Below are 24,022 nucleotides of genomic sequence, written 5' to 3'. Positions count from 1 at the left end.
TGTTTGGGAGTGCAGTTTACTTTCACTTGGCAACAGAAAAAAAAATACTTTATGCTTGCAAACTCTAATCTTTATTGTTGTCAGCTTGTTTCTATTCCTGGGTTTCACTGTCCTTTAGGCATGGCTTATTTTATCTAGTACTATGTATACATCTGTGCCTTTCCCCCAGAGCTAAGAAATCTTCCACCTTTAGTGGCACAATCTGGTAAACTCTCCCTAGGCAGAAGGAAATTCTAGTTCATGTGTTTGGAGAAAAGAGTACTGAGCTGGCAAGGAGTTGTGTTGCTGGGAGGGATGAGAGGTTTACTGTGACTGGGAGTATGTGGATGGCATTCTTATGAGAACCTTGTGTGACCCTGCCTGCTTTGCCTTATGCTGCCTGTTGGACACGGCTGGATGAAGAGCAAGAGCACCAGCAGGAGAAACTTTCACTGGGATGGTCCTTCCTTGTAATTTAACACAAATCTGACAGGAAAAAAAATGGCATCGAGAGGTCTCCCTGCCTCTGTTGTCAGTACCTACTGTTACACAGCGCAAATATGTTTATCTTCAGGAATATCACTGTTTGGTAGCTGCACAGGTTTTCTTGATTAAAAAAATTAATTATTTGAAAGATTCATCAGTTAAGTTTTTACAGTTTCACAAATAAGAAGAAACGAAGCAGGTTTTGTGACATTATTAAGGGATGTGTCATGAATGTGGATGTGTAAGAGTAAGGTAGCTTTTCTATAGCTTTTCTATAGAATGTGGATGTGTAAGAGTAAGGTAGCTTTTCTATAGCTGTTGGCTCTAAGTCATAAAATGGGAAATGGTGGTTAGGGACAGTGTAGTAATATTTGCTATAATTATATTTTGATCTACTGGGAAATCTTGAGTTTGGTCAGTACTGACTTGTAGGCTTGTATTTTAAGGCAGCCTCCTAGCAGTTTTGCTCATGAACCCCTATCAGTAAAAAATTGTTGACCACTGTCCTCCAGTATACAAACATACACTTATATATTTATGCCCCCTCCCTGGAAGTGTTCAAGGCCAGATTGGATGGGGCCTTGAACTGCTTGGTCTGGTGGGAGTTGTCCCTGCCCATGGCAGGGGGCTTGGAACTGGATGAACTTTAAGGTCCCTTCCAACCCGAACCTTTGTATGATTCCATATGCATGTACTACTGCACTAATATATTATATAAATATAAAATATAAGCAAAAATAGAAATTAAAAATGTATTATAGAAAGGTGAAATCCACACTATTTAAAAAATATTTATTTTAGTTACTAGTCATACCCAAAAAAAGTTTTCTTCCTGCACCCAGTGGTATTGTCTTACACAGCTGCAGGGTGCGCACACCCCACTTTGGAGAACACTAATTTAACCTATGCTGAGACACTACCTACAAGTTTATAAAAGAACGTTTAATACTTGCTCCAGTAAGTGTTTACAAAGAGATTTCCCTGGTGTTTATGGCTCCCAGGCTTTGACTGGAGGAGAAGTTAGGAGGGCATCAGAAAAAAATGAGGACGAGTTGGTTATGTCAATGCCTTTATAACTTTAATATATTAACCTTTTATAAATATGAGTAATGCTATGTTTATACTACTATATAACTATACAATAATCTAAATAATATTTATATATTTATAAATTCAATATTGACAGAGTTTGTACTCCTACAATGGAGGTTTGTAGTGCTGCTTGTCCCTCTTTTCTGTTCTATTGCTGTAAACAAAGAAGAGTTCGATAACATACCTTAGGTTAAAATGTTGTCATTTAGTTGTAAGAACTCCAGTGAACCTGAGAATGCACGGCATGATTGCAATAATTTAATGATACATTGTAAAAAAGTGGACAAAAGAATGATATTTAATATAAGTCTGTGCTGTTATGCATTTTTAAAAAAATCAGTCTTCTCCTTCATACAGGAATACGAGGCCTTAACCAAACAACCAGCTTGCAATCCAGATGTTTGGGTGAACCTTGCCTGTACGTACTTCTTTTTGGGAATGTATACGCAAGCTGAACAAGCAGCGTTGAAAGGTAAGATATGCACTTCTGATGGAAAGGATTTGAACACTTACAAGGGATTTCCAGAGAAAGTATTCAATGTTTTTTTTTTTTCCGTAGAAATAAAGAGAATGTTTGAGCAAAGGTTTTTGGGTTTGGGATTTTTTTATTTGGTTTGGGGTTTTTCATTTAACAGAAGAGTTATGATGCAATTTGCCTCCTAAAAATACCTTGGGCAGAGGAAGGAGCTGGAACTGCAAAAAAAAAAATCTGGAAAATAATTTCTAAGTAGAATTAATAATAGTGATGTGCTCAGTCAACTTCTGACTCTTGCCTTTTTAGGAAAAAACTCTTATTGAAGTATAGGTTTTCTCTTTCTTTCTTTAGTCTTCTAGTCTTGTTTAAACTACAACAGGCTGAAAACAGTGTAGGGAGAAAATAACTGTGTACTTTCTGCTACTATGGAGGAGTGCTTTCAAAAAGGATGGGGTTTTAGTAGTATTTAGGAATGATTAGATTCTCGTATCCCTTTGAAATCCTCCGGAGATCATGCTAAGCGTGAATCCTGCAGCTAGAAATGTTGTCTTTCCAACCGTAAAAAGTTTCATGCAGAGCTTTGTGACCCGTATTGTTCAAGAGGTGCATGAATTTCTAATATTCACAGCTAATAATTTAATGTACCACAAATTTGGCTTTGGAGATTACAATCTAGGACATGAACTGGAATCTAAAAATAATTGGGCAATAGAGCCTAAGCTCTTACTTTGACCTAAACCATGGAGGAAGAGAGCAGCTGGATCCTGTGCCAGTTGGAGTCATTGTCATGTATTTCATATCATTACAGTAACCCATCCTAGAGATGACAGATGCGCAGCTGGGCCTGCCTGCACCTTTATTAACTGTGAGCTGGAAGTGAGGGAAGGTTAATTTTTTTGTGCCCCTTCAGATTAATTCGTACTAGCGTGGTGAATGGCAGGGTAAAGGATGTGGTTAATGGTTCTCTGGTACTGAAGGAAAGGGCAGCAATATTAAAGAAGGAGTGCAAGAGTAGAGTGTGTTGCAGAGCAAGGGAACAGAGAACAACTGAGTGCTCATGCTAGTAATATCAGTTCCTGATTGTATGTAATTGCTTAAGAAGGACCGCAACCTGCTTTTTATGAGTGAGGTGCTAAACCTTGCTTGTGACTACTGTAACACTGATGAATTCTGGGTATTTAAGCCTGATGCTGAGGCAGTTGCAGCTGAAGGTTTGTAACTGTCCTTTCTGCATTGAAGGCTTCCGAGTGTTGTATGAAACCCTTTCCAATCCCATGACTTCAGTCTTTCTTACATTGAGGTTGAACCATTTTGTTTTTGCTGAAGGGAGATCCTCTTTTGAGATTTTTTAACATCTTAGGATTGCATCAGTGACAGCTGTTTGCAATATGTAACTGACAGCTGAGGCCGTTACATCTTGTAATCTCTTCTATGTTTTTGCAAAGATCCTGAAGAAGCAAAATAGTTCATTGGATACAGGCACAACCGGTGAAGTATCTAGAAGAACACCATTTATCCAGTAACTGTCTTGAATACTGATGAAAAAAATGATAGTCTTAGTGTTGGGCTGCTTACCATTGCTATTTTGGGATTATTTTGCCTAAATTCTTACATAATGCTTGCTGTTCATTGCTGCAGTTGTGCTGAGCCCCTGAAAGTAGCGTAAGGCTAAACCAAATGAGGGGAAAATATTTTCAGATCTAATTCTAAATTTTTACAGTGATGGAATCCTCGTGTGAAATCAAAGCCATGAGGTAATTATTGCATTTCATGAAAGATATATAGTCCACAGTCTCTTGTGGGGCAAGGTTTTATGTTTATTTTATAACGCACATGAAGTGTTCTTTTAGCTTGTCATTACTTAATTCAAACTTCATGCTACATTCTCTCAGGAAAGAATAAATCTGTATATCAAGTCATATAAACCAGAATTACTGCGAGTATAACCTAAGAAGTAGAGCAAAAAGGCAATAAAGAAAAATCCTTCTTTGAAGGTTTTTCATTACAGTTGTACTTTATCTCCTCTAGGCTTTCTTCCAAATTCCTTTCAGATATTTCTGGCTTCTCCTTTTTCCCTGCATTTCTTTTACATTACAGTTACTAATGTTTCTGGATCTGACGTGAAGGTAGAGTTACTTCAAATCAGCTACTGTTGTTTCATCGTCATCTCATGGTGAAGCTGCCAAGCGATGTTTTGTTTACTCCTTTTACGTCTGTGCTGTCATTCATTGGCTGCAAATGCTTTCCATGCTGTGTGCTACTCTATCTAGTCTTGGGAGAATGAGGCTGCAAGTCTTCATCTTGCTTTAACAAATAATGATAATAAATTACTATTTTTTAATTATAAAATTAAATAATTTTATATTGCATTCCCAGTTCCTGTTCCTTACAAAGGACAACGATCAGCAACTCAGCCTGGCACAGTTGCACAGCGATCCTGGCAACTGATCCTAGTGTTCAGCAGCCTGTATGGTGCTCTCGGAAGCCATTGGCTAGTACCGCATTAAGGAAAACACGAGAGCTGACAGTCTTCTTTTAAACCACAAAATGTGCACACAAGCGGGGCTGCAGTTAAGTCTGTTACAAAAAAAATCTCTTTAGGATCAATGGAATTTTACAATTAAATTTAAGATTCATGCACAGACAGGTTTTGTTTGCTGAACCAGTCGTTAAATTTTTTTTTTCCTCCCTTCTAAATTTTGATGGGCAAAACTTTGTAATTACTTTACAATTCTTTGTGTATCAGATCTGAATGGGGTTTAACTGAACAGATATAATTCTCATTTCAGCCTGTACTGTAAGGAACAATATGGTACAAAAGCAGAACAGAGATGGGTTAGTAAGAACAGTGATGTTTTCCAAACCAGTTTTGCTTATGCATGTGCTAATGTTTGCCAGGTGTCAGATGTCACCAGTGCAAATGGGCAGTTACAAGCAGGCATGGAAAAGTTGCTTGGTTTCTTTTTCTTTAGACTGCATGCTCACCTACATGCGAAAGCTTCTGCTTTCTGCTTGTACTATATTTCTTGAGAACAGTAGTTCATTTTCATTGCATTTTAGCTCTGATTTTGAACCAGCAGAGTTTTGATATATGGAACTTTCAAAGTGCACAAGTGAAAATATCAATTTATATGTATTTAAACTTGAAGATCTACTAAGCCTGTTTTCTTGTTTAGTGTTTTTAAAGTATAGTGGATATTACAGAACAGGAAAAATGGTTAGTTTTTTGCTTCGATCATCTTTTACTTGCTGTGCTTAGGCATGACTGAAATGATGTGTATATATTGCAAGTAACTGAACATAGTTGAACTGGCTTTTAAGTATTTGGGGAATGGGAAAATTTCAATGAATGTCTTCTGTAAATTTCATTCAAGAAAATTCTGAACAGTTGAGCTATTCAAGGCTGTGTCAGTGTGAACCTCACTGTTGGATGATGTTTTTTCCAAACACTTCTCCCATACCCTTGCATTTTCCCTCCACTAGTGAGACTGTGATTCTGAGGCACAGAGGGCTTCATTCAGCTGCTATACTCAGGTGAGCAGTTTGTCAGGGACAGGAGAATGAGGTTTCCTCTGCTCATATTTTCCATGCTGTCAGACATAAGTCTCCTCAGCGCTGTTGCACTCCTACCAGCTCCTGCTATATATGTTTAAGGTGCTGCTGTAATATATTCATTATGTCTGCTGGATGGGATTTATTAATGTTGCATGCACAACAGCGTTACTTTGCACTCTTACAAGACTGCACAAATGCCAGACTGTCCATGACTGAATTTCATCATCTTCTTGCTGCCTGTGACAGCAATATGGAACCCAGCAAGAGTCTGAGCTGCCTTTTCTAGTGACCTTAACTTTTTGTTTGATAATTAGTGAAGATAACAGTCTTCATTCTCATTGTAGCTGTTTATTATATTCACTACATGCCTGTTCAGCGTCAGCACATAAAAATACACAGAACACTTTTAAGATCAATGTCAGCTCTGTGCCTGTAACTTTAGCACTGATAATGACAAAAATTCTAGCATAGGAATAGCAGTGTGTTTCCTAGCTGGGAAGAGAGAGATCCTATCCAACTACCTCAGAGATATCCTATCCAACTACCTATCCAACTATCTAGTTTGTTGCCATGCAACATTGTCCTCATGTTTATAATCCCTGGATTGCTTAGTACTGATTAAAAAACAGTAGGACAGGAAAAGATTTTGCTTCCTTGTGGTATTAATAGATCAGTGACAATGAAATTTGGCAGCAGTAGAGACTAATAAAAGTCTGAGACCTTTTAAGTCCCTTAGAAAATCATTATCTCTGATAACGCAGTTGTATTGATACAAGAAGTAGCATTTTTGGTATCAGTATCCCTTCCTGCTCCAGTGATTGACAACAGTTTTATCCAATATTCATAACCAATTTCTTTCTGGAAACTAATCTGACCTTGTTCAAATGGTTCCTTGTCTTCATCAAAAAATGCTTTTGGCACTGGAAGATAATATACTGCTCGTATCGAAGGTTTCCATCAATGTAGTAAATATCAACAGGACTATATTTCTGGAGCTTTTGCGCCTCTCCTCCTCTAGCTGGCATAAAGTAAAAGTGTGTTATTCAAAAGAACACCAAATGGATAGTATCATCTAGTGTCTTATGAAGCAAGACAATTTTTCTCCTCCATGCACACTATCAAAACTCAGGTTTCCTCTTTTGCTTGGTCTTAGGTGTAAAATAATGTGGATTAACCCTCCATCATTTGCCAAGAAGTAAAAATCGGTATTTTTGGAGTCTTTGATGACCAAGTGTTTTGAATTGTAAAGGGTGGTTGTGGTTGCTTTAAGTTTCACACAAAAGCACATGTGAGGTCCACGTGCAACCCTTCTAAACTTTGATATTAAAACCTATCATGTGGAGTTACCACAGTGTCATAGCTGACAATGTTTTGAAGAACATGCATTTAAATTAAGGTCCTCGAACTTTCTAACTCAATGGATTAAGTCATTTCTAGAATGTACTATGGAGCCAGTTCTGCTGCTGCTGCTGCTTATATACAATATTGATTGTAGACCAGAAAAACTTTCTGTCCTTTAATAACTAGTGATAGTTCCCACATATATCCTAGACTGAAGATCATTTAGCTTCTTAACATCTTGATGTCATGTTCGTTATGCCTCACAAGATGTTGTGGTTTTGTGAGAACTTTTGAGACTTCTCTGTTCTAGCAGCTCTTTAAAGATACAATTCATGGTCCTCTCTTTTTCTAGGAATGTCGTTAAATAACACAGCTTGGGAAGGAGGAACAGGGAGAAATAATTGTTGTACCTACCAGTAGTAGGGTGGGCAGCCTTACACTGCCAACCTGATGAGAATGGCCTGAGTTTTGGCATTATCCACTTTGTTAGTAAGTTTTCTTACTATATGGAGAAAGATTAAGAAGTCTGGAAATCTCTCCCTAAATTGCTTTAAAAAAAAATCTAACTTATTACTAGAAAATTCCATCTTGGAAGCAGGGAGGGAAGAGGTTTTGGTGGTTTGAGCCCTCTTTCATGGTTTAGGACGTCAGAATTATAGCCTTGTGTTACAGGCTGTTGCTTTGCTAACTCTGCACTTTTGTGGCCTCATAAACACAGTAAGTAATTCTGCTTTTTGTAAGGATTCCATGTACATCCTTTCTGTGGAACAGAGGTTGCCAGCTGGTTGGTCTGAGCAAGAATGAGAGTGCTCATTAACTGAGTAGGCTAAGGAAAATACAGGAAACAAGGGAAGGCTTTTTGGAAGATTGCTTGCAAAAGGAATTAATAGCTCTGTTGGATGAGGACCTTTGTCACTTTCAGTGAAGTACAATGCGCTCTAGTCACTCAAAAGCTCTACAGTTAACAGTTCGTATCATATAGAGTGGGTTAAATGGAATTGCTAATCCTGCTAGAGCAAGATATTTCATGAACTTTAATGGCAATAGAAAGGAGATGTCTCCCTTAAATCTCTTGCCATGTCATACTTTGAATCTGATCTGCTCTGACTGCAGGGTTCTTTTGTGTGCCTTTTTTTCCTAAGGACAGAAGAAATAGTACAACTAAGTGTAATCTAATGTGCATACATTACAAAATGGTAGCAGCAATGGGTTTTGCAATGCAGTGGAAGTTGATAACATGCCTAGAATTATGAATCACAACGTACTTGAAATGTGATACATCATAGAAGGAACCTTGATTGGGAGTTTGTTGCTACTTTTTATTTTGTAAAAGATGCTGTACTATGTGTCACCAAAAATCCCAGATAATTATCCAGAAGGCCCTGCAGGGAAGTGATGGTGCAATTCATAAAAATCTTAAGGCTTGTGGAAGACAGAGCCAAATTAAAGGTTATTTTCAACGGGGATTTCAAAAAATGATCAGGAAATGAAGATTGGAAGCAGGAAGGCCTTTAAACGACTCTAAGGTTGGTAGAACCTTCCCCAGGGCATGACCTGCAAAGCCTGTGTCAGTGAAGAACTATACTTGGAGTGCGTAATGAAGGAATATGGGTGCATGCCTGTCTATTAAGATAGAGTTAAAAATAAAAAAGAGACACTCTGAGTTGTTCTTTGCAGCAATACTTACTGAATGTTCCTTTCAGCACCTAAGAGTCATCTCCAGAACCGTTTGCTCTTTCACCTGGCACAAAAGGTATGATGTCTTTTTTTCACTCATGTTTTGTTTGTTTTCTTTTTGATTCGGTAATGTGTAATTTCTGCTGGCAAAATAATTAAACTGTCTGTGATGGCAGGAGAACAAATGTTTTCCGTAACCACCCTGCTGTATTAAAAGTTAGAGAAGAAAGTAAGTGTGAAAGTATGATCTCAGAATAGATGCCCTGAGCGTGTATCTAAGGAAAGTCTTACCAACACACTTCACGTATGGCATACAACAGGAACTTGATGGTATTTTTGATCACAAGGAACCTGGAACTTGAATAGACTCAGAAATGTATAAACCGATATATTTCTTTTTCTTGAAGCATACCAAGTTTTACTAACTTGCAGCTGGCTTATACTTAGCAATTTGACCAAAATGGTCTGTGTGCTATTACTGATCTGCCCAAGTCACTCAGTATCCAAGAAATATATGAAACAATTAACAAAAACAATTTCATGCTTTAATTTCAACAACAGTTAAATGCTTATTTCACTTACCGCATATAACTGTCTTCCCTTCAATTTGGTTTTGTACTGTCCTGTGTTATGCTTACCAAGTATGGTTCTGCTGAAAAGACTGAATCAAAAGAAAGTATAAATCCTGAATGTTAGCTTTGATGTCAGATTCTCTTTACTTAACTCTCAGTTAAGTTTAGGAGAGAAATTTTAAAATGTTTTTGTAGCGGCACTGGCACTTACATATGTCTGTGATAAAGAGAATTTAATAATTCCTCATTCATCTAGCTAGTCTTTGGAAATAAAGGGTTTTACGAAACTATGAAGCCCTTTGCCTTTAGTTCTGTTAAGCAACTTCTCTTGCCATTGTACTGGAGTACAATTTTGTGACTGGCTTCAAGAAGGAGGAAAGGACATGCAGAAAACTGAGCAGATACAGTTTCTGAGTAAGAGAAATTCATAATTACTGTTGAATCAGAACAGCAAAGGATGGCAGTATAAGTGATTTGCGTAGACTGATTGGTGAATAGCCTCAGCTTTATGATTCCAATACAAATATAACAGGTACGTTTAACTCTGTTCCTTATTTTTATCCTTGTGTGCTATGTGCTATACAGCAACGCTTTTTAAAATAATGCACTTAGTTGAAGAAGCTGGAATTGTAAGGGGCTGTTGTAAAAGAATTCGTTCATGTTGGAAAGGAGTCATGACAATTAGTGCTTGTGTGTTGGCAAGTCTTGCCTTTTTCTGCTGTCCGGGAGAAATAAGATTTGGATCTACAAAAAGCAAAATTTCTGCTGGCTTGAAGAACAGTCAAATCTTGTGCTGCAAAATTCTGTTTGTGAAATAATTAATTCAGCTCTTCTCCTCTTATCCATCAAAGCATGCAACATGTAATTATGTCTAAATCACATCTTAAAGGAAAATGTGTAGTTAGTTTTAGCCTCACATTTATCTAGTTCTCAACTGCCTGTTTAATAATCTTTGGCTTTCTCCACTGGTCAAATTAACTTTAAAGTAACACAGCTTTTCCAGTTATTTAATATGAATCACCTGCTGTTTGCCAGCAAGGACAACCCAGCTAATTAAAATGTTTTTCTCACTGAACTCTTCTGAGACTGCGTCGCACTCTTTTTAGTTCAATGATGAGAAGAAACTGATGAGTTCTCACCAGAATCTGGAAGACATTACAGAAGATCAGCTCAGCCTAGCATCTATCCACTACTTGAGGTCCCACTACCATGAAGCTATTGCTATCTACAAACGCATTCTTCTGGATAATCGGTGGGCATCTCTACTCTAAACCTTGTTTGCAATGTCCCTGATACTGTTGGTAGTCAAATTCCTTTTTAGTTGCTTGGTTCCTGAAAGTAGGAATTTTCCCTGATTAATATGTCCCTCTCCCACTGCAAAATGTGCATGAGTTGCAGCCCCTTCAGTGTTGTTCATTACAAAGCGTTATTGAAAAATGCATGTTTAAAAAGAAATCTGCTCTCTGTTGCTTTCTTTTAGTGACATTTTTGTGTAATTCATTCTGATATTTTTTTTAATTCATTACTTACTTCTAAAATAATACATAGTCACATACTTACTTTGTCTTTATCATTTTTTCCCCTCTGATGGCCAGTCTGATGACCTTTGCTTGTGACTATTGACTTCTCTTAGCCTTTCTAAGAAGAGTTCGGCTCTTAGTTTTTACATAGAGAGTTCCTTGCATTCCTTTAAGTCTGAAATTCTTTCAGTTTCTATTTATCCTGCTATGACATTTGTTGATATTTTTTGCCTATCGTATTCTGCAAATTCTTAGTTCAGAATTTAACAAGGAATTCTCGAGTGGCTGGAAGTATTGTCTAATAAAATAGAAACTGCTGTCCCAGAGTGCATGGCTATCTTTTGGCAGTATCTCCTCTTGAATGATTTGGAGAGGTCCATCATAATGTGTATACAAGAATGTCATGTAATTCTTGGAGAGATATTTTAACTTCCAAGTCCTGTAGAAGTGATCACTCAAAGTTAAACAAGTAAACTTCATAACAATTATCCTTTCATTTACTGTTTGCGCAAATGCCTGTCTTATTTCTGTCTCTAGTTCTTCTGGCTTGATAGCTTGTAACGGCAAGGATTTTTTGCAGTAATTGATATAAGATAATAAGAACTATTAAAATATTTTCAAAGTTTTATGTGCATGTTAAATGCCCTTGCATGTATTACATAGAAAATCCTATACTGCCAGGCCAAATAAAGTGCTCCTATTCTATGCATTTCCTTAGTGTAACGTTGTCACCATTTCCCAGATCTGCAAACCAGAAGTTTTGTAGGTACTTCTATGAAGCTGCCATAGCTGCCATTGAAAAAAATAATGCAAATCTGCATCTGGATCTGTGCAGTCTTAGCTAACAAACTGTTGCTTTAAAAGCTCTGTGTATTTCTCAGAACCCCAGTTTTGATGTACTGGTAAAAGATGTATAGACATGTCAGAGCTTTATCACTGATTTTAATGTTCTGCACTATAACTGTCTGGTGGGATTTAAATGTTCTCTTTAATCCTCTTTCCTGCAGGGAATACCTGGCTCTGAATGTATATGTGGCCCTATGTTATTACAAACTGGACTACTATGATGTATCACAGGAAGTGCTAGCTGTTTATCTTCAGGAATTTCCTGACAGCACCATTGCTCTCAACCTTAAGGCTTGTAACTGTTTCCGACTTTTCAATGGGAAAGCTGCTGAGGTATCTATTGGACAGCCCTTCAGTTCACCTTTATTTTACATTAAGATTCTTTATAGGTTTCTTTTCTTTGTTATCTGTCTTAATTGATAATGTTGATAATGGCCTTTATCTTGTCATGGTGTCCTTGTCTTAGGAATGTCACCTATTTCTGTTTCCCTGGTATTAAGCCATCTGCCCACATGCGTGTCTTACAGTTTTCCCAGTCCACTTCTGACCTTGTGTGTATACGTATAATATTATCCAATTGCTGAAACTATCACATAGAAGCACGAAGGCAAAAATCTTGCAGTGACCCAGATGTCTTTCTGTCAGCTTTGGGGCTCAGAGGGAGCTCCATTTGTGCTTGTGTGATTATTTTTTTTTGTTCTCATGTTAAAATTTTGGAGTGTATGTAATTCCAGGCAGAGTTTAGGAACTTGATGGACAATGCCTCATCATCTTTTCAGTTTGGCAAGGAGCTCATTAAGCACAATCTGGTGAGTAATGTACTTCTCAAATTTAATATGAACTGCATTAATTTGTAGAGCTTTTCTAGAATGGTTCATAAAATTGAATATTTTGGGAATTGCAGACCTGATTGAATTCCTGCTGCTATATAAGTGCCATTCTGGAATTCCTACCTATATAGTTGATTTGCCGTTAAGTATATTTTTTTCCTTGGAATTTTTCCCTGTTAGTTTGAGACTGTGTTAAGAAACTAATAATAATGCTGTTGCTTTTACCCCTGGAGGCATATTAAAGTAATTTATGTCCTATAAGAATACCTTCACAAGATACTTTATGGAGCCCAGTCAATAAGGACACTGTAGAAACAAGTGAACGCATGACCTTGAACACTTATTTAGTACGACAACAATGTGAGTGGAATTAAGATAACTCAAGAAAATGGTCTTCATCCAAAAAGTACTTAACAAGGAGTTTGTAGGGGAAAAAAATGCTGATAAAAGTATGTTCTGCTGTAAAAGTCACCAATCGCCTGTTAATTTTCTCTGTACTGATATTATTAGTTTGCTGAATAACTGGTAATAATAGATTGCTCTTATTTAATGATGGACAGTTGCTTGCTTTATCGTTTTTCAAGAGCAGTCACAATAAGATAACACTTTTTCCCCCAAGAGTTAAAATTGCTTTCAAAATGGACTTCTGTCAGTTAACATTCTTTATTTTGAGTGCTGGTCTTTTTGCCAGTGGTTTATTGAATAAGCATGTTAGATTTTGTTGGAGGAACTGTCCTGTGAAACAAGTATGAAGAATCAGCTGCTCCCGATCATGTCAGGATCTTGTGGCATTCTAAATAAATGCAGAGTTGTCAGCCTTATTTTTTCATATGAATACATCATAAGCAAAGTGTAGTTCTTTGTGTTCCCCTCATTCTTGTCTCAGACCATATTATTCTTTAACGTCTTTCATATATAATGTGTCACTGGTTTGAGCTGCTAAAAGCTGAAATAGATTAATCTTTACTGATGAATTAAATACTTCATAATTTTCAGAGTAAGGATTGTCAAATGTCATAATTCTATAGTTACATCAAAGCAGGGATTATGCTAATGCCAGTACCACTGACCCTTTCCTACTGTTAATATTGGAATTTAAGTATTAATTTCCTTGAATTAAGAGATCATAGACAGTGTTTTGATACAGAGTTATCAAATGCTGCTTTTCTCTGCAGGTAGTGTTTCGAGGGGGAGAAGGGGCTTTACAGGTCCTGCCTCCTTTGGTTGATGTTATTCCCGAGGCAAGACTGAATCTTGTGATTTACTATCTCCAGCAAGGTAAGTACACTTTCCTCTCGCTCTTTCATAGCTTCAAGGATGACATTCATTCACCTGATCAACTGACTCTTCAATGAGATGCTTTTTTTGCTTTGCAGTAAAATTTAATTTATTTCATTTTCTGTTCCTCTGGAAAACAGTGATGTAAGAGATCCCCGTGGCTTGCAGACAAGGGCTTTAATTGTGAGCAGTCAAATAAATCTACTTCAGCAGAGTACTGAATGTTCTTGGCTTGTGGGAGATGGCTTTGGGGATGGTAGTGTTTTTGTTTATAGTGAGAGGACCTCTCCTCTGCCTGAATATGTGATAGTGGCAGGCATATGTCCAATGAAGGCAAGGAGGACTACTTCCGTAAGTATGGCACAAATAGAATATAAGCCAAAGTGACTGTGAACAAGGCTACAGTTTGTGAACGAGACACTTCATTCCAAATCTACTTTACAACTCTTAAAGAATTCAGGTACGTAGCCAGAACCAGTTGGAAAGTATTTTCTGCTTGCTTCTCTCCTTAGTTGGCCAACTCCTTTCATTTTTATCTGAGTTTAGTTTCAGAGCCATTACTGTTCTCCCACTGTGTTCTTTTATTCAATAGTGGGTTGACTGACTGAGTGATGAATTGGTGTTAACTGTACTTATCAAAAATAAGGCGATGTGATGATTGGTTTACTATTCACTCCTTTCTTGTAAGCCTTGTATTTTGTTGCCTTTTAAATAGTTATAGTTACTGAGAATATGTGTTTCAAATTAAGTTCTACGTGCGCAGAAGCAAAATACATCTTGTGCATCACTTAAAAATCAGTCTTGTTTACTGATTATATTTGCTGTCAACCTTGCAGTAATTTTCATTGGTTAGGTTCTGTTCTTCAGTGGGGTATACAAATGACTTGCATACTGACAAAGGAGGCCAAGAGGAACTGAGGATTTTAACCTCTTTCCTGGTTACGCTAAGTTTCCATTTCAAACTACCTGAAAGGAGGTTGTAGCAAGGTGAGTGCTGGTCTCTTCTCCCAAGTGACAGGTGATAAGATGAGAGGAAACAGCTTCACGTTGCTCTAGGAGCGGTTCAGACTAGACATCAGGAAAAATTTCTTCACTGTGTTATCAGACACTGGAAGGGGGCTGCCCAGGGAGGTGGTTGAGTCCCCACCCCTGAAAGTATTTCAAGGATGGGTAGATGAGGTGCTCCAGGATGTACTTCAGTAGTGGACAGGTACAGTTGACTTGATGATCTCAAAGGTCTTTTCCAACCAAACAATTCTATGATAAGTCTTGCTAGTGTAGCAGCATCCTGTTGAGAATGTGAGAAATGGTTACTCTGCAGCAGCTGTCCTTCCAAAACTTAGAAGGTCTCCAGTAGAGGTAGGCTTGTGTTAACACATGCTATGAACTGAAATGACTGAAGCACAAACATGCACCCTATTTTTCTCAACTCTTTAAGTAGTAACTTTTCTTAGGGTTTGGGGCCAGGTATCCAGTCATAATTTGCTCCAGTAAGATTTGCTAGAGGCTTCTGTTGGAGGCTTCTGTGTTGATTGTCTACACTCTCTAATTTTTTTTTTTTTATTTCAGTTGTTGATGAGCTGAGCTTGCCAAAAATAACCTATTTCTATTAAAAAAAAAAAAAAAAACGAAAAGGAAAAAAAAAGAACTGTTGACTTTTCTAGTACCTAGAATAGTAGCTATTCAGTACCTTGTGCTGGCTCAATATATGACTGCTCAAGGGAATGGGTAGGAAAGCAGAGGGGCTGGATGGGAGCCTGGCAGTCCCAATGTATTTTGCTTTAAGTCACCTTGTAGCGCTGTCCCCACAGTGTTTGGATGTTATGTGCTAACAATAAAAAGTTTTGTTTGAAAAGTCTTGTTCTTATGGGCAGCTAGTATGATGCTGTATTAAAAAATTTTGCTATTAAAAAGAGTGTCTTCACTAGGTTGGTTTACAAAGCTGACCATAGTACCATCATCTTTTTGATTTAGGTGGAGTTTAGGATCTCTTAGGTTTACTTATTTCATCAGTGTGAAGAAAGTTGTTTATTGTTTATTGAGTTCAACCTTTAAATGGAAACTTCTTCCAATAGTGCATTTTGCTTGTTAGAATTAGTATCAAGTAAGACCTGCTGGACAGATTTTGAAATATTAATTCAGGAAAGACGGAGTTTCCCTTCAGAATCATGTTACCCTATCCTCCTTGAGGGGTAAATGAGAAAAGACAGGAAAATGATGGATTTATTATTATGACCTTGTACTGTTGAGAAGGCAGCCACTGGATTATGAACATGGGAGGCAAGTCGTCTCTACTAGGAGAACAGTAGTAATAAAGAAGCTGATACTCACTCTGTGTTTATTATTTGAGTCCTAAAAAACCATCACCTTAGTGATATAAATTCAAAATGTTTTATAGTTACCTTTTTGCTCCTGTCTGAATGCTTTATTTTTAGTCTATGACTATTGGGAAATGTTGTAGAGGATGGGTGACTTGCTCTAATACAGTGTGCTATGGGTTGTCAGGTATTCTAACATCTCATATTTCAGATGATGTGCAGGAGGCTTATAACCTGATTAAGGACCTGGAACCTATATTTCCACAGGTAATTGGAAACTGATATCATGGTAAATAAAGACAGCAGTTATGAATTGATATGAAATCTCCCCCCCACAAAACTGGTATCCAGAATACAGTTTTCTCCTCTTGAAATTTTTGTGTTTTCCATCCCTTTATCAACAATAGAGTTAATATGCATGCATAAAGTATTATAGATGTGCATATACGAGTACATAGCAATTCAAGTAAGAGTAGAGCTCTTTTGTGTGCAGACTTGATTCTGGGGATCTGAGCATTAGAGCACAGATAAAAGCCCTCTTCCAGCTACAGCTGCTTCTCGCGTCTGTCCTGGTGATGGTTACCATCCCTCAGATCTGCTAGCTCAGATGCTTATGTGGTTTGTCCTGAAGCCATTTCAAAAAAAATGAGCTAGATTAGATTAAACAGTTTAAATAATAAATCTTTTCTAATCCCATCTCACTTTGGCTGCAGTGAGTGAAAGCTGCAGTGTCCCTTGGCTGCTACTGTAATATTCTTTTGTGGCTGTTCCAGCATCTTTAGACTCCAATTTATTCCTCTTCGCAGTTTATTTTCCAAAGGTCACATAGCTGGGCATGAAAGGGACTTTTCATGAGTCTGTGTGAGGGTTACTTGAAGGGAGGGAAAAGGGAAATCTCAAGAACACAGATCTGTTGATTCTGTGCTGAGGAGCATCTTCTGCTCTTGCTTTTCCCTTCTTGTGTTTTTCAGTATAACAAGACTGGCTTGCAGAGTTCTGCGGCTATTGGTCCTTTAGCGTCCATTTGCCACATTATACATGCCTAATAACATAATTCTTGATCTCATTTTGGCATTAGAATCTTTGTATTTTTTTTTCTGTTTTCTCGCTCACACTTGGAAGGAGCTCCCTGCTAAGACTTGCAGAATCACTTGTATACCCTCCTTCAGTTCTTCTCAAACTTATTTTTTTGTCATGATGTCTGTAGGATAATAATTTGGCATCTTTAAGAGAGTTGATGTGCTAAAATGATTACTTAACACGCTGTTTAGTACTCTTTGATTGTTTCCTTGCACTTCCTTGTTGATCTGTGTAGGTGTGTTTTTCTCTTTTTCCACATTTACATTTGTGTCAGGGCTGTCCAGGTTTATCAGGAGTACCTGCTAACACAGGCTTATTACTATAGCTCTTAATTATAAGATTTGAATAAGACTCATTTGAAATGAGTCTGTTACATGCTGAAAAAGTCTTGCTCAGAGAAGAATGAAACTGTAGTTGTATCTCATAGGAATAGAGCACCCTGGAATCCATACTATTTCTAATTTTAGTAGAATAACGTGACTACAGAGCAGAAACTGTTTTTGCCCTGGTGAGAAACACTGTGTATTTTGGAGCCAGGATGTTACTGGTTGCAGTTAACCAATGTGCACACTTGAAGTGGGATCTGTGCATTAACAATATTACACTTGATTATTGGTCATGTGATGGTGAAGAGGGCATGATTTTATGTTATGGTATTCCTTTTGATGCATCATCTTTAAGCATAAAACTTAGCAGAAAACACAGTACTCCATTGCATCCCACTTATTTGGCAGAAGTGACCAGATAGCAAATGGGATGGATTTTGGGGGGGTAACTTTGTACTATTATGCTGAAGCACTATCATAGTAGCCAGCTACCTATTAAATTGAATTGGGGTAGAGTTGAACTTGGAAAGAAAATAACGTACATGTAGGCTTTTATGTGTGTCCCAAAATCTTCACCTTGTCTTCTCTGATCCTTTTTTCAGGAGTACATTCTTAAAGGAGTGGTAAATGCAGCACTTGGGCAAGAAATGGGCTCGGTGAGTGAAGCCCTTGAAGTTCTTTGGCTTCTCCAACAGCAGAATGTGAACACATCTGTAGGCATTGGAGTAGAGTGAAAGAGGCAGTCATTTCTTACTTAGATTGCAGAGTCACTGAGTCTCTTTATCTTCTTCCATGCAGTATTCAGTCAAGAATGAGTGAAATGCAAATCTCTGTTGCTGTTTGTGACAATAAATAAAGCTGAATTTGGCTTCTCTGTCTTACTTCCAAAAACTCTGTTTGCTTTCTACAATGTTCTTGTGTACCTAGGCACTTACAGTGGCACATTTACCTTGTCTGGTTTTCCTTCAGCCCTCGTTTGTCTGTTAGTTGCTCTCCATCTGTTCCACAGAGCCTGTTTTTGCTGTGTATTGTAGCATCAACTCTGGAATTTATGTTGGATTTTTTTTTTTTTTTTTGCTTTCCCAGAGAGATCATCTGAAAATTGCTCAGCAGTTTTTTCAGTTGGTGGGTGAATCAGCCAGTGAATGTGGTATGTTTGAAATGTTCTTTCTCCATTATGTAATCCTTCTTGCAATATCCAAATATATACCATCAGATCTTTGTCTAACAGCTGACTGTTAGCATGACTATTGCTAGGACTGTTGTTGCTATAGCATGAGTAACAGAAAGTCTAATTTATAGTCTAAAATGAATTTGCAAGTTTAAATTAGAAGGCGCAATTGATTCCAAGCCTTACTGTATGAATTTGGCTGCAAAAGAGGTTGTACTGCAAACTGCTAGTCTTCGCTGGTAGATGCTGTGGTAGATTGCCTTTGACTAATAATCCCCATTACAGAAATAAGACAACAGCCTAATTAGATGAAGTGTGTGGCTGAAACCTCACAGGTACAAGCACTCACAAGTACAAATCTAGGACTGCTAATGCAAACCTGTTGCGTATGCAGAGTCCTAGCACAGAATGTGCTCTGGAACTGAGGGTGATAAAAACGTAGAGAAATTTGGCTACAGAGAGAAATGGAGCCTCTGGGACTAATTTCTTGGTTGAATCAAAAAAAAATGATAAAACCTAACAAAAAAAAAACCAATATATTGTCAGTATTTACTTTTACTTATTCAGTAATAGACCAAAACAAGACCTTATCCTCCCTTCCCCTTGCCAAAGTAAATCAAAAAATAAAAAAGCAAAAAAGCCAGTAGTTGGAACACAGAAATTTAGCCGAAATGGAGCTTCCCAGTTTCTTTTGTAAGCATTGTCACCCGGACTATTTCTTTAGGTGGGTAACATGCTTATTTATGGTGCAGACAGCTCGTGGTCCTAAGAGACAGAATGCTGTCTCTTGTGTCCATGGTGACTAAAGAGAAGGAGCTCAAGAGAGAGAGCAGCAGCACTGATGAAACTTTCAGAAATACTGTTGAGCCATTCCGTTCCCCTTGCAGCCCTTGTATGGTTGAGATTGTGCAGCAGAGTTGCATGTTTTTCATGTTGGAAGGCTGGAAGTGGTTCCATAGATGAGGCTTACTTAATGCATTCCTTTTGCATTGAGGTTATCCCTTCAGAGCTGAGATCCCAGCTAACAGAAGGAAGCGATACGAACTGTATTAGTGGAGGACTCGATTAGTGGGCATATAGCTAACTGGGTTTTTGATGCCCGTAAAGACACCGTGACTGATACAATGATGGGAGACCTCTTAGTGCCCATTAACAGTCACGTAGGTCTGATGAGTGACCATAGCATACATGCATGAAAATAATACAGAGATAGTCTGAGCAAAGATATTCTTAAAAGATGTATGGTGAAGATATAGCTCAAAACCAAAATTGAAATTGTTAGGAAATCTTAATTCTACCATGAAATATTTTTAAATCCATATGCAAAACAAGACAGAGAGGTATGGTTGAGGAAAAAAAAAAAAAACCACCAAAACAAAAAGGGGGGGAAGGAACAGAAATATAGTGCAATTAGAAAGATGGGTTAATTGAAAAAAATGAGCCCGTGAGTAGGACTGGTTCCAACTAAAGGTAAATGAAAGCACATTACTACTGCAAGCATCTTACACTCTTGGTACTTCCATGTAAAAACTGCTTTGTCATCTTCTTAAAAACTTGTGGGAGAAAGCTGGCATACAGAAAAGGACACAGCTCAAGGTAACTCCTCCTGTAGAGGCAAAGTAAGGCAAGGGCATTTTGTATCCTCAGCTGAAGGGCAGGTGGAGGTCAACAAACTCCGGGTAGGAGTGAGAAGAGGCAAACAGTTCGATTTAGATAGGACTTAACAAAAAGCAAACACATGAAGACCAAATATCTAAGTCTTTTTATACAAATACTAAATGTTTTACAGGAAGATTAATCAAATGGAACATCTGGTTTTAGAAGAGGAAGCTATAAAAAAAGAAAATTTTAAAATGTGATAGGAGGAAGGTGATATATGATATTGTTCCTATTTAATTTACCATGGGTTGTTACTAAATAGTGGTTGCCCCTGGAGAAATGGTTCTAAACATTATAGAAGCCTTCTCTCAAAATAAAGTAAATATATTTTCTTTATCTGTGAGTAACATAAAATGTCTTTAAATTACATTCTGTGGTAGGAAACTCATTGTATTGAGGATAAATTATTCACCAGACAGCCTGGATGTGGGCAGTGACTGGCACATTAAAGAGGTTAGGGGTTTTACAGAGATAGAGAATTAAGTAATAGCTGGAGACTTCTGCCCATATTGACCCGGTAAATGCAATGACATGGCATAATATAGATAATTAATTTTTAAATGCAAAGTTTTCATCTTTCTTGTAGAACACACAAATGAACACGTGACTCTAGACCCATACAAAGATTCCATAGAACTCGATTTGAAATTTTATGATGAAAATCCGATTCTGTTATGGTGATCTGAGTATAATAAAAGTCAAAATCCATGTGTTACCAAATACCTCAAAAAATTTCCATAGTACTGATTTCAAGAAGGGAAGCTACATAACAACCTTTCTCATTGCTAACAGAAAATTTTCAGTGAAGCAGCAGTGAAAAGGATAAAATGCACCCAATTTGAAGACTTGAAAGAACGTTTTGTTTCTTTAAAGAAAGGGCTTGTGTTCCTCAATGAGTTTTAGGAAACAGATAATAACATCACTAGGTTTGCCAATAGTACAAAAATATCCGTAGTAGGAGAAATGAAAGCTTACACAATGATAAAATCTGTCCTAGTGACGATGAGGCTGGGTAATAAAATGCAAATTAAATTTAGCTTTAATAAATGCAAAGTAGTATTTGGGGGGGGAACAGAACTTAAACTATATTTGCAAAATTATCAGAAAGGTTGAAGAAAAAAGAGAACAAAAAAATAATTACTATGTCATTATATACAGATGAAGTTTGCTTTCTTGAATACCATCTGCAGTTCTGGTTCTTAAATTAAAAAAAAATATGGTGTACCAAGAAAGGGTAGAATAAAGACAGCAAGGATGATCAGAGAAACGGGGTAGCTTCTTGAACAAGGAGAGATTAAAGGACAGCACATGGCTTGGAAAATGATGACTGAGTTTGCTTATGTTTGCCATGTGGAACATCATAAATGACAATGAGAAGAGGAATAGAGAAGAATTAGTTACTGTAACATAAACAAAACAAAGAGCATTGACATAAATCATCACACAAAACAATTAAAAGAAACAGCACCAATTACTTTTTCACATAACACAACTTCTTTGATATAGAATATTGTGAGGACCAGAAGCTATAAAAAAAATTTTAGAAGAAAAGTCCATTGGCTCTTTAATGCAGTTTTTTTCAGTGATGATTACAAAGTCCTCAGTTCAAATGTTGGAATCTGGGAGAAGCTTTAGAGCAAGCCGCATTACATATCACTCTATATATTGTATGTGAAATCAGAATATAATATTTTATAGCTGTATATTCTTATTGAGCAAGCTTCTGAAACAGATACACTTTGGATTCAATGTCACCATTTTAATGTTCTTATGTAACTTAGTGTGTTAGCCCCTCTGTTGTATTTTCGTGGTGGTTTATGATCTGCTGCCTTTGTTTTGCTGGATTTAGAATGGAGAACAGTATTCTTGCTGGTTGTATACTTGAGCTTTTGCAGTGCTATTCAAGCATGTAAGTTGAGCTTTAGCACTTCCTACTGGGCCAGTCCTTGTGAGGAGCTCATACCACTTGATTAAGATCTTTATCAAGTTACTTAGCTGATTTGAAGATTTATAATACTTAATAATTATTATTTATATAAAATGTATTGGAGTGTAAGTGTAGTGAGAAGTGTCCCTGCCCATGGCAGGGGGGTTGGAACCAGACGATTTTTAAAGTCCCTTCCAACACAAACCACTGTATTATTTTATGAAAGTAGGTTGTGCTTGCTGGAGTGTGGAATTCCTACACTGTGTCTTTGCTCACAACTGGGCCTATAAGGCTCCTGACTTTCATGTAAATAATAAAAAATTAATGGATTAAAATGAAGATGTGGAGTATTTTTTTTTTCCAAAACAAGGTCCTGTCTTTCTGACTTGCTCTTTTTAATAGTGAAAATCCCGTAACTACATTAAGAAGAAAGCAGCAACAAACAGTTTAGTGTCATGTATTTGTAAAATAATTTGGAGTCGTCAATTAAGCCCTTTGCCATTGCTAATTAGATCTCTGACTTGGAGATTCAAGAAATGTAGAACAAACAGATTTAATGTGAAAGTCCTTTCCAGTACATTTATACATTTCATCTCATGTTAGAAGTTATGTACTTTAAGAGGAGTAGGGACACCAAAAACAACAACAGGAAAAAGAACAGGAAGTGCTTATAGTGTAGGAGTAAATATTCACCTTCTAGCAGCAATAAAACTCCAAGAACAGCAGCTTGGTTTGCTGGGCTTTTTTAAGCTAAATAAAAATTTTTCATTCCAATGATATGAAATGGAATTGGCATTACAAAGGAGGATATAACTATATTTTTATAGTTAACTCTCATCCTCTTCTCCCAGGCTCTCAACTAGGTGGAAAATTAAACAGATACAAATTTCTGCGATAAGTTAAAGAGGAAACAGGGCAAAAGGAACATTAGTGAAAGTAAATGAACATTAATAGTTCCATTAAATGCTGTGTTTCTGATGCTTAACTTCGTGTCTTACAAACTACCCACTACTATGCAAGCATAGTGGAGAAAAGCTCCCCTTTCATTTTCAGTCACTCCCTTTTAGGACCATGTCAGACATATGTGGTGTTGGGTGGGAGGGATGTACCATTTCTTCTGGACTTTGTGCAGTCTTTTCTTTGAGTTTCTCCTAGGCCACCCTAAGTAGTTTTTCAAAATGAGGACTTTTTCCTCTTCCTGCATGAGTCACATGGGATGAATTTGAACTATAAAACTCTGTTTTTTCTGTCACTAGTAGGATTAATCGCTGAGCTTTATGAGGTTTACAGATCTTTTACTTGTTTGTTTTTTTAATGAACTCCTTCACTGAAAGTATGTGGAGAATGGTATCCTGGGATAACAAAATTTTCTGCCAAAATTTGGACATAAGAATAAATACTGAAACTTAGAAACTCCAGTTATGTATGGGGAAAGAAAGTGCAGTTATAATATTTTGTTACTGATCATTTTTACTGAAAATTTATTCTCAATTTTAAGTCTTCTTTGTGTGTTTATATGCATTTTTTTTAATTTTGTTTAAAATAAATTGCTTTGAGTTTATGAACTTCAAAAATTGGATGTAAGAGAAAACAAGTACTTTTGAGGTACCTACATTCTCATTACAATGAAAATGAGTGGAGCAACACTGAGGAAAACTGTTTCTGGTGTTGTGACGTCAAGGCATATGTGTGGCATGATAAGTATGCCTGCATGTAAAAAAAGGACAGATAAATATGCAGGCCAGTTTCTGCTCCTGAGTGAACATTTCATAAATAACCAGAGGATTTTCTTAAGTTGGAGAACTGAATGATGCAGTTCAGACATAGATAATTGTGGATTGTCTCTATATGGGAATGACAGGACATCCAAGCTCAGTATCTCCTAGCACT

The 24,022-nt window shown here is 37.2% G+C and overlaps 1 protein-coding gene across 3 annotated transcripts in view; it reads left to right on the top strand.

Annotated features, from left to right (window-relative positions):
* Nucleotides 1-24,022, top strand: part of IFT56 (intraflagellar transport 56) — a 48,382-nt gene that overhangs the window by 8,088 nt on the left and 16,272 nt on the right. The window contains exons 4-12 of one of the 3 annotated variants that reach the window (XM_009556596.2): nucleotides 1,915-2,029; nucleotides 8,632-8,681; nucleotides 10,284-10,429; nucleotides 11,705-11,876; nucleotides 12,278-12,352; nucleotides 13,549-13,651; nucleotides 16,181-16,236; nucleotides 17,978-18,031; nucleotides 18,462-18,525. In XM_009556596.2, the coding sequence (XP_009554891.2) occupies nucleotides 1,915-2,029; nucleotides 8,632-8,681; nucleotides 10,284-10,429; nucleotides 11,705-11,876; nucleotides 12,278-12,352; nucleotides 13,549-13,651; nucleotides 16,181-16,236; nucleotides 17,978-18,031; nucleotides 18,462-18,525 (835 nt within the window). Of the gene's footprint in view, nucleotides 1-1,914; nucleotides 2,030-4,921; nucleotides 5,567-8,631; nucleotides 8,682-10,283; nucleotides 10,430-11,704; nucleotides 11,877-12,277; nucleotides 12,353-13,548; nucleotides 14,639-16,180; nucleotides 16,237-17,977; nucleotides 18,032-18,461; nucleotides 18,526-24,022 lie in introns of those variants that run through there. The other 2 variants (XM_054075967.1, XR_008451526.1) reach the window with 2 other exon arrangements.

The sequence above is a fragment of the Cuculus canorus genome, chromosome 1, assembly GCF_017976375.1.
Source record: "Cuculus canorus isolate bCucCan1 chromosome 1, bCucCan1.pri, whole genome shotgun sequence".
Taxonomy (NCBI): Eukaryota; Metazoa; Chordata; class Aves; order Cuculiformes; family Cuculidae; genus Cuculus; species Cuculus canorus.
Note: the sequence above shows the minus strand (reverse complement) of the source record. Positions and strands in the feature narration are given on the sequence as shown.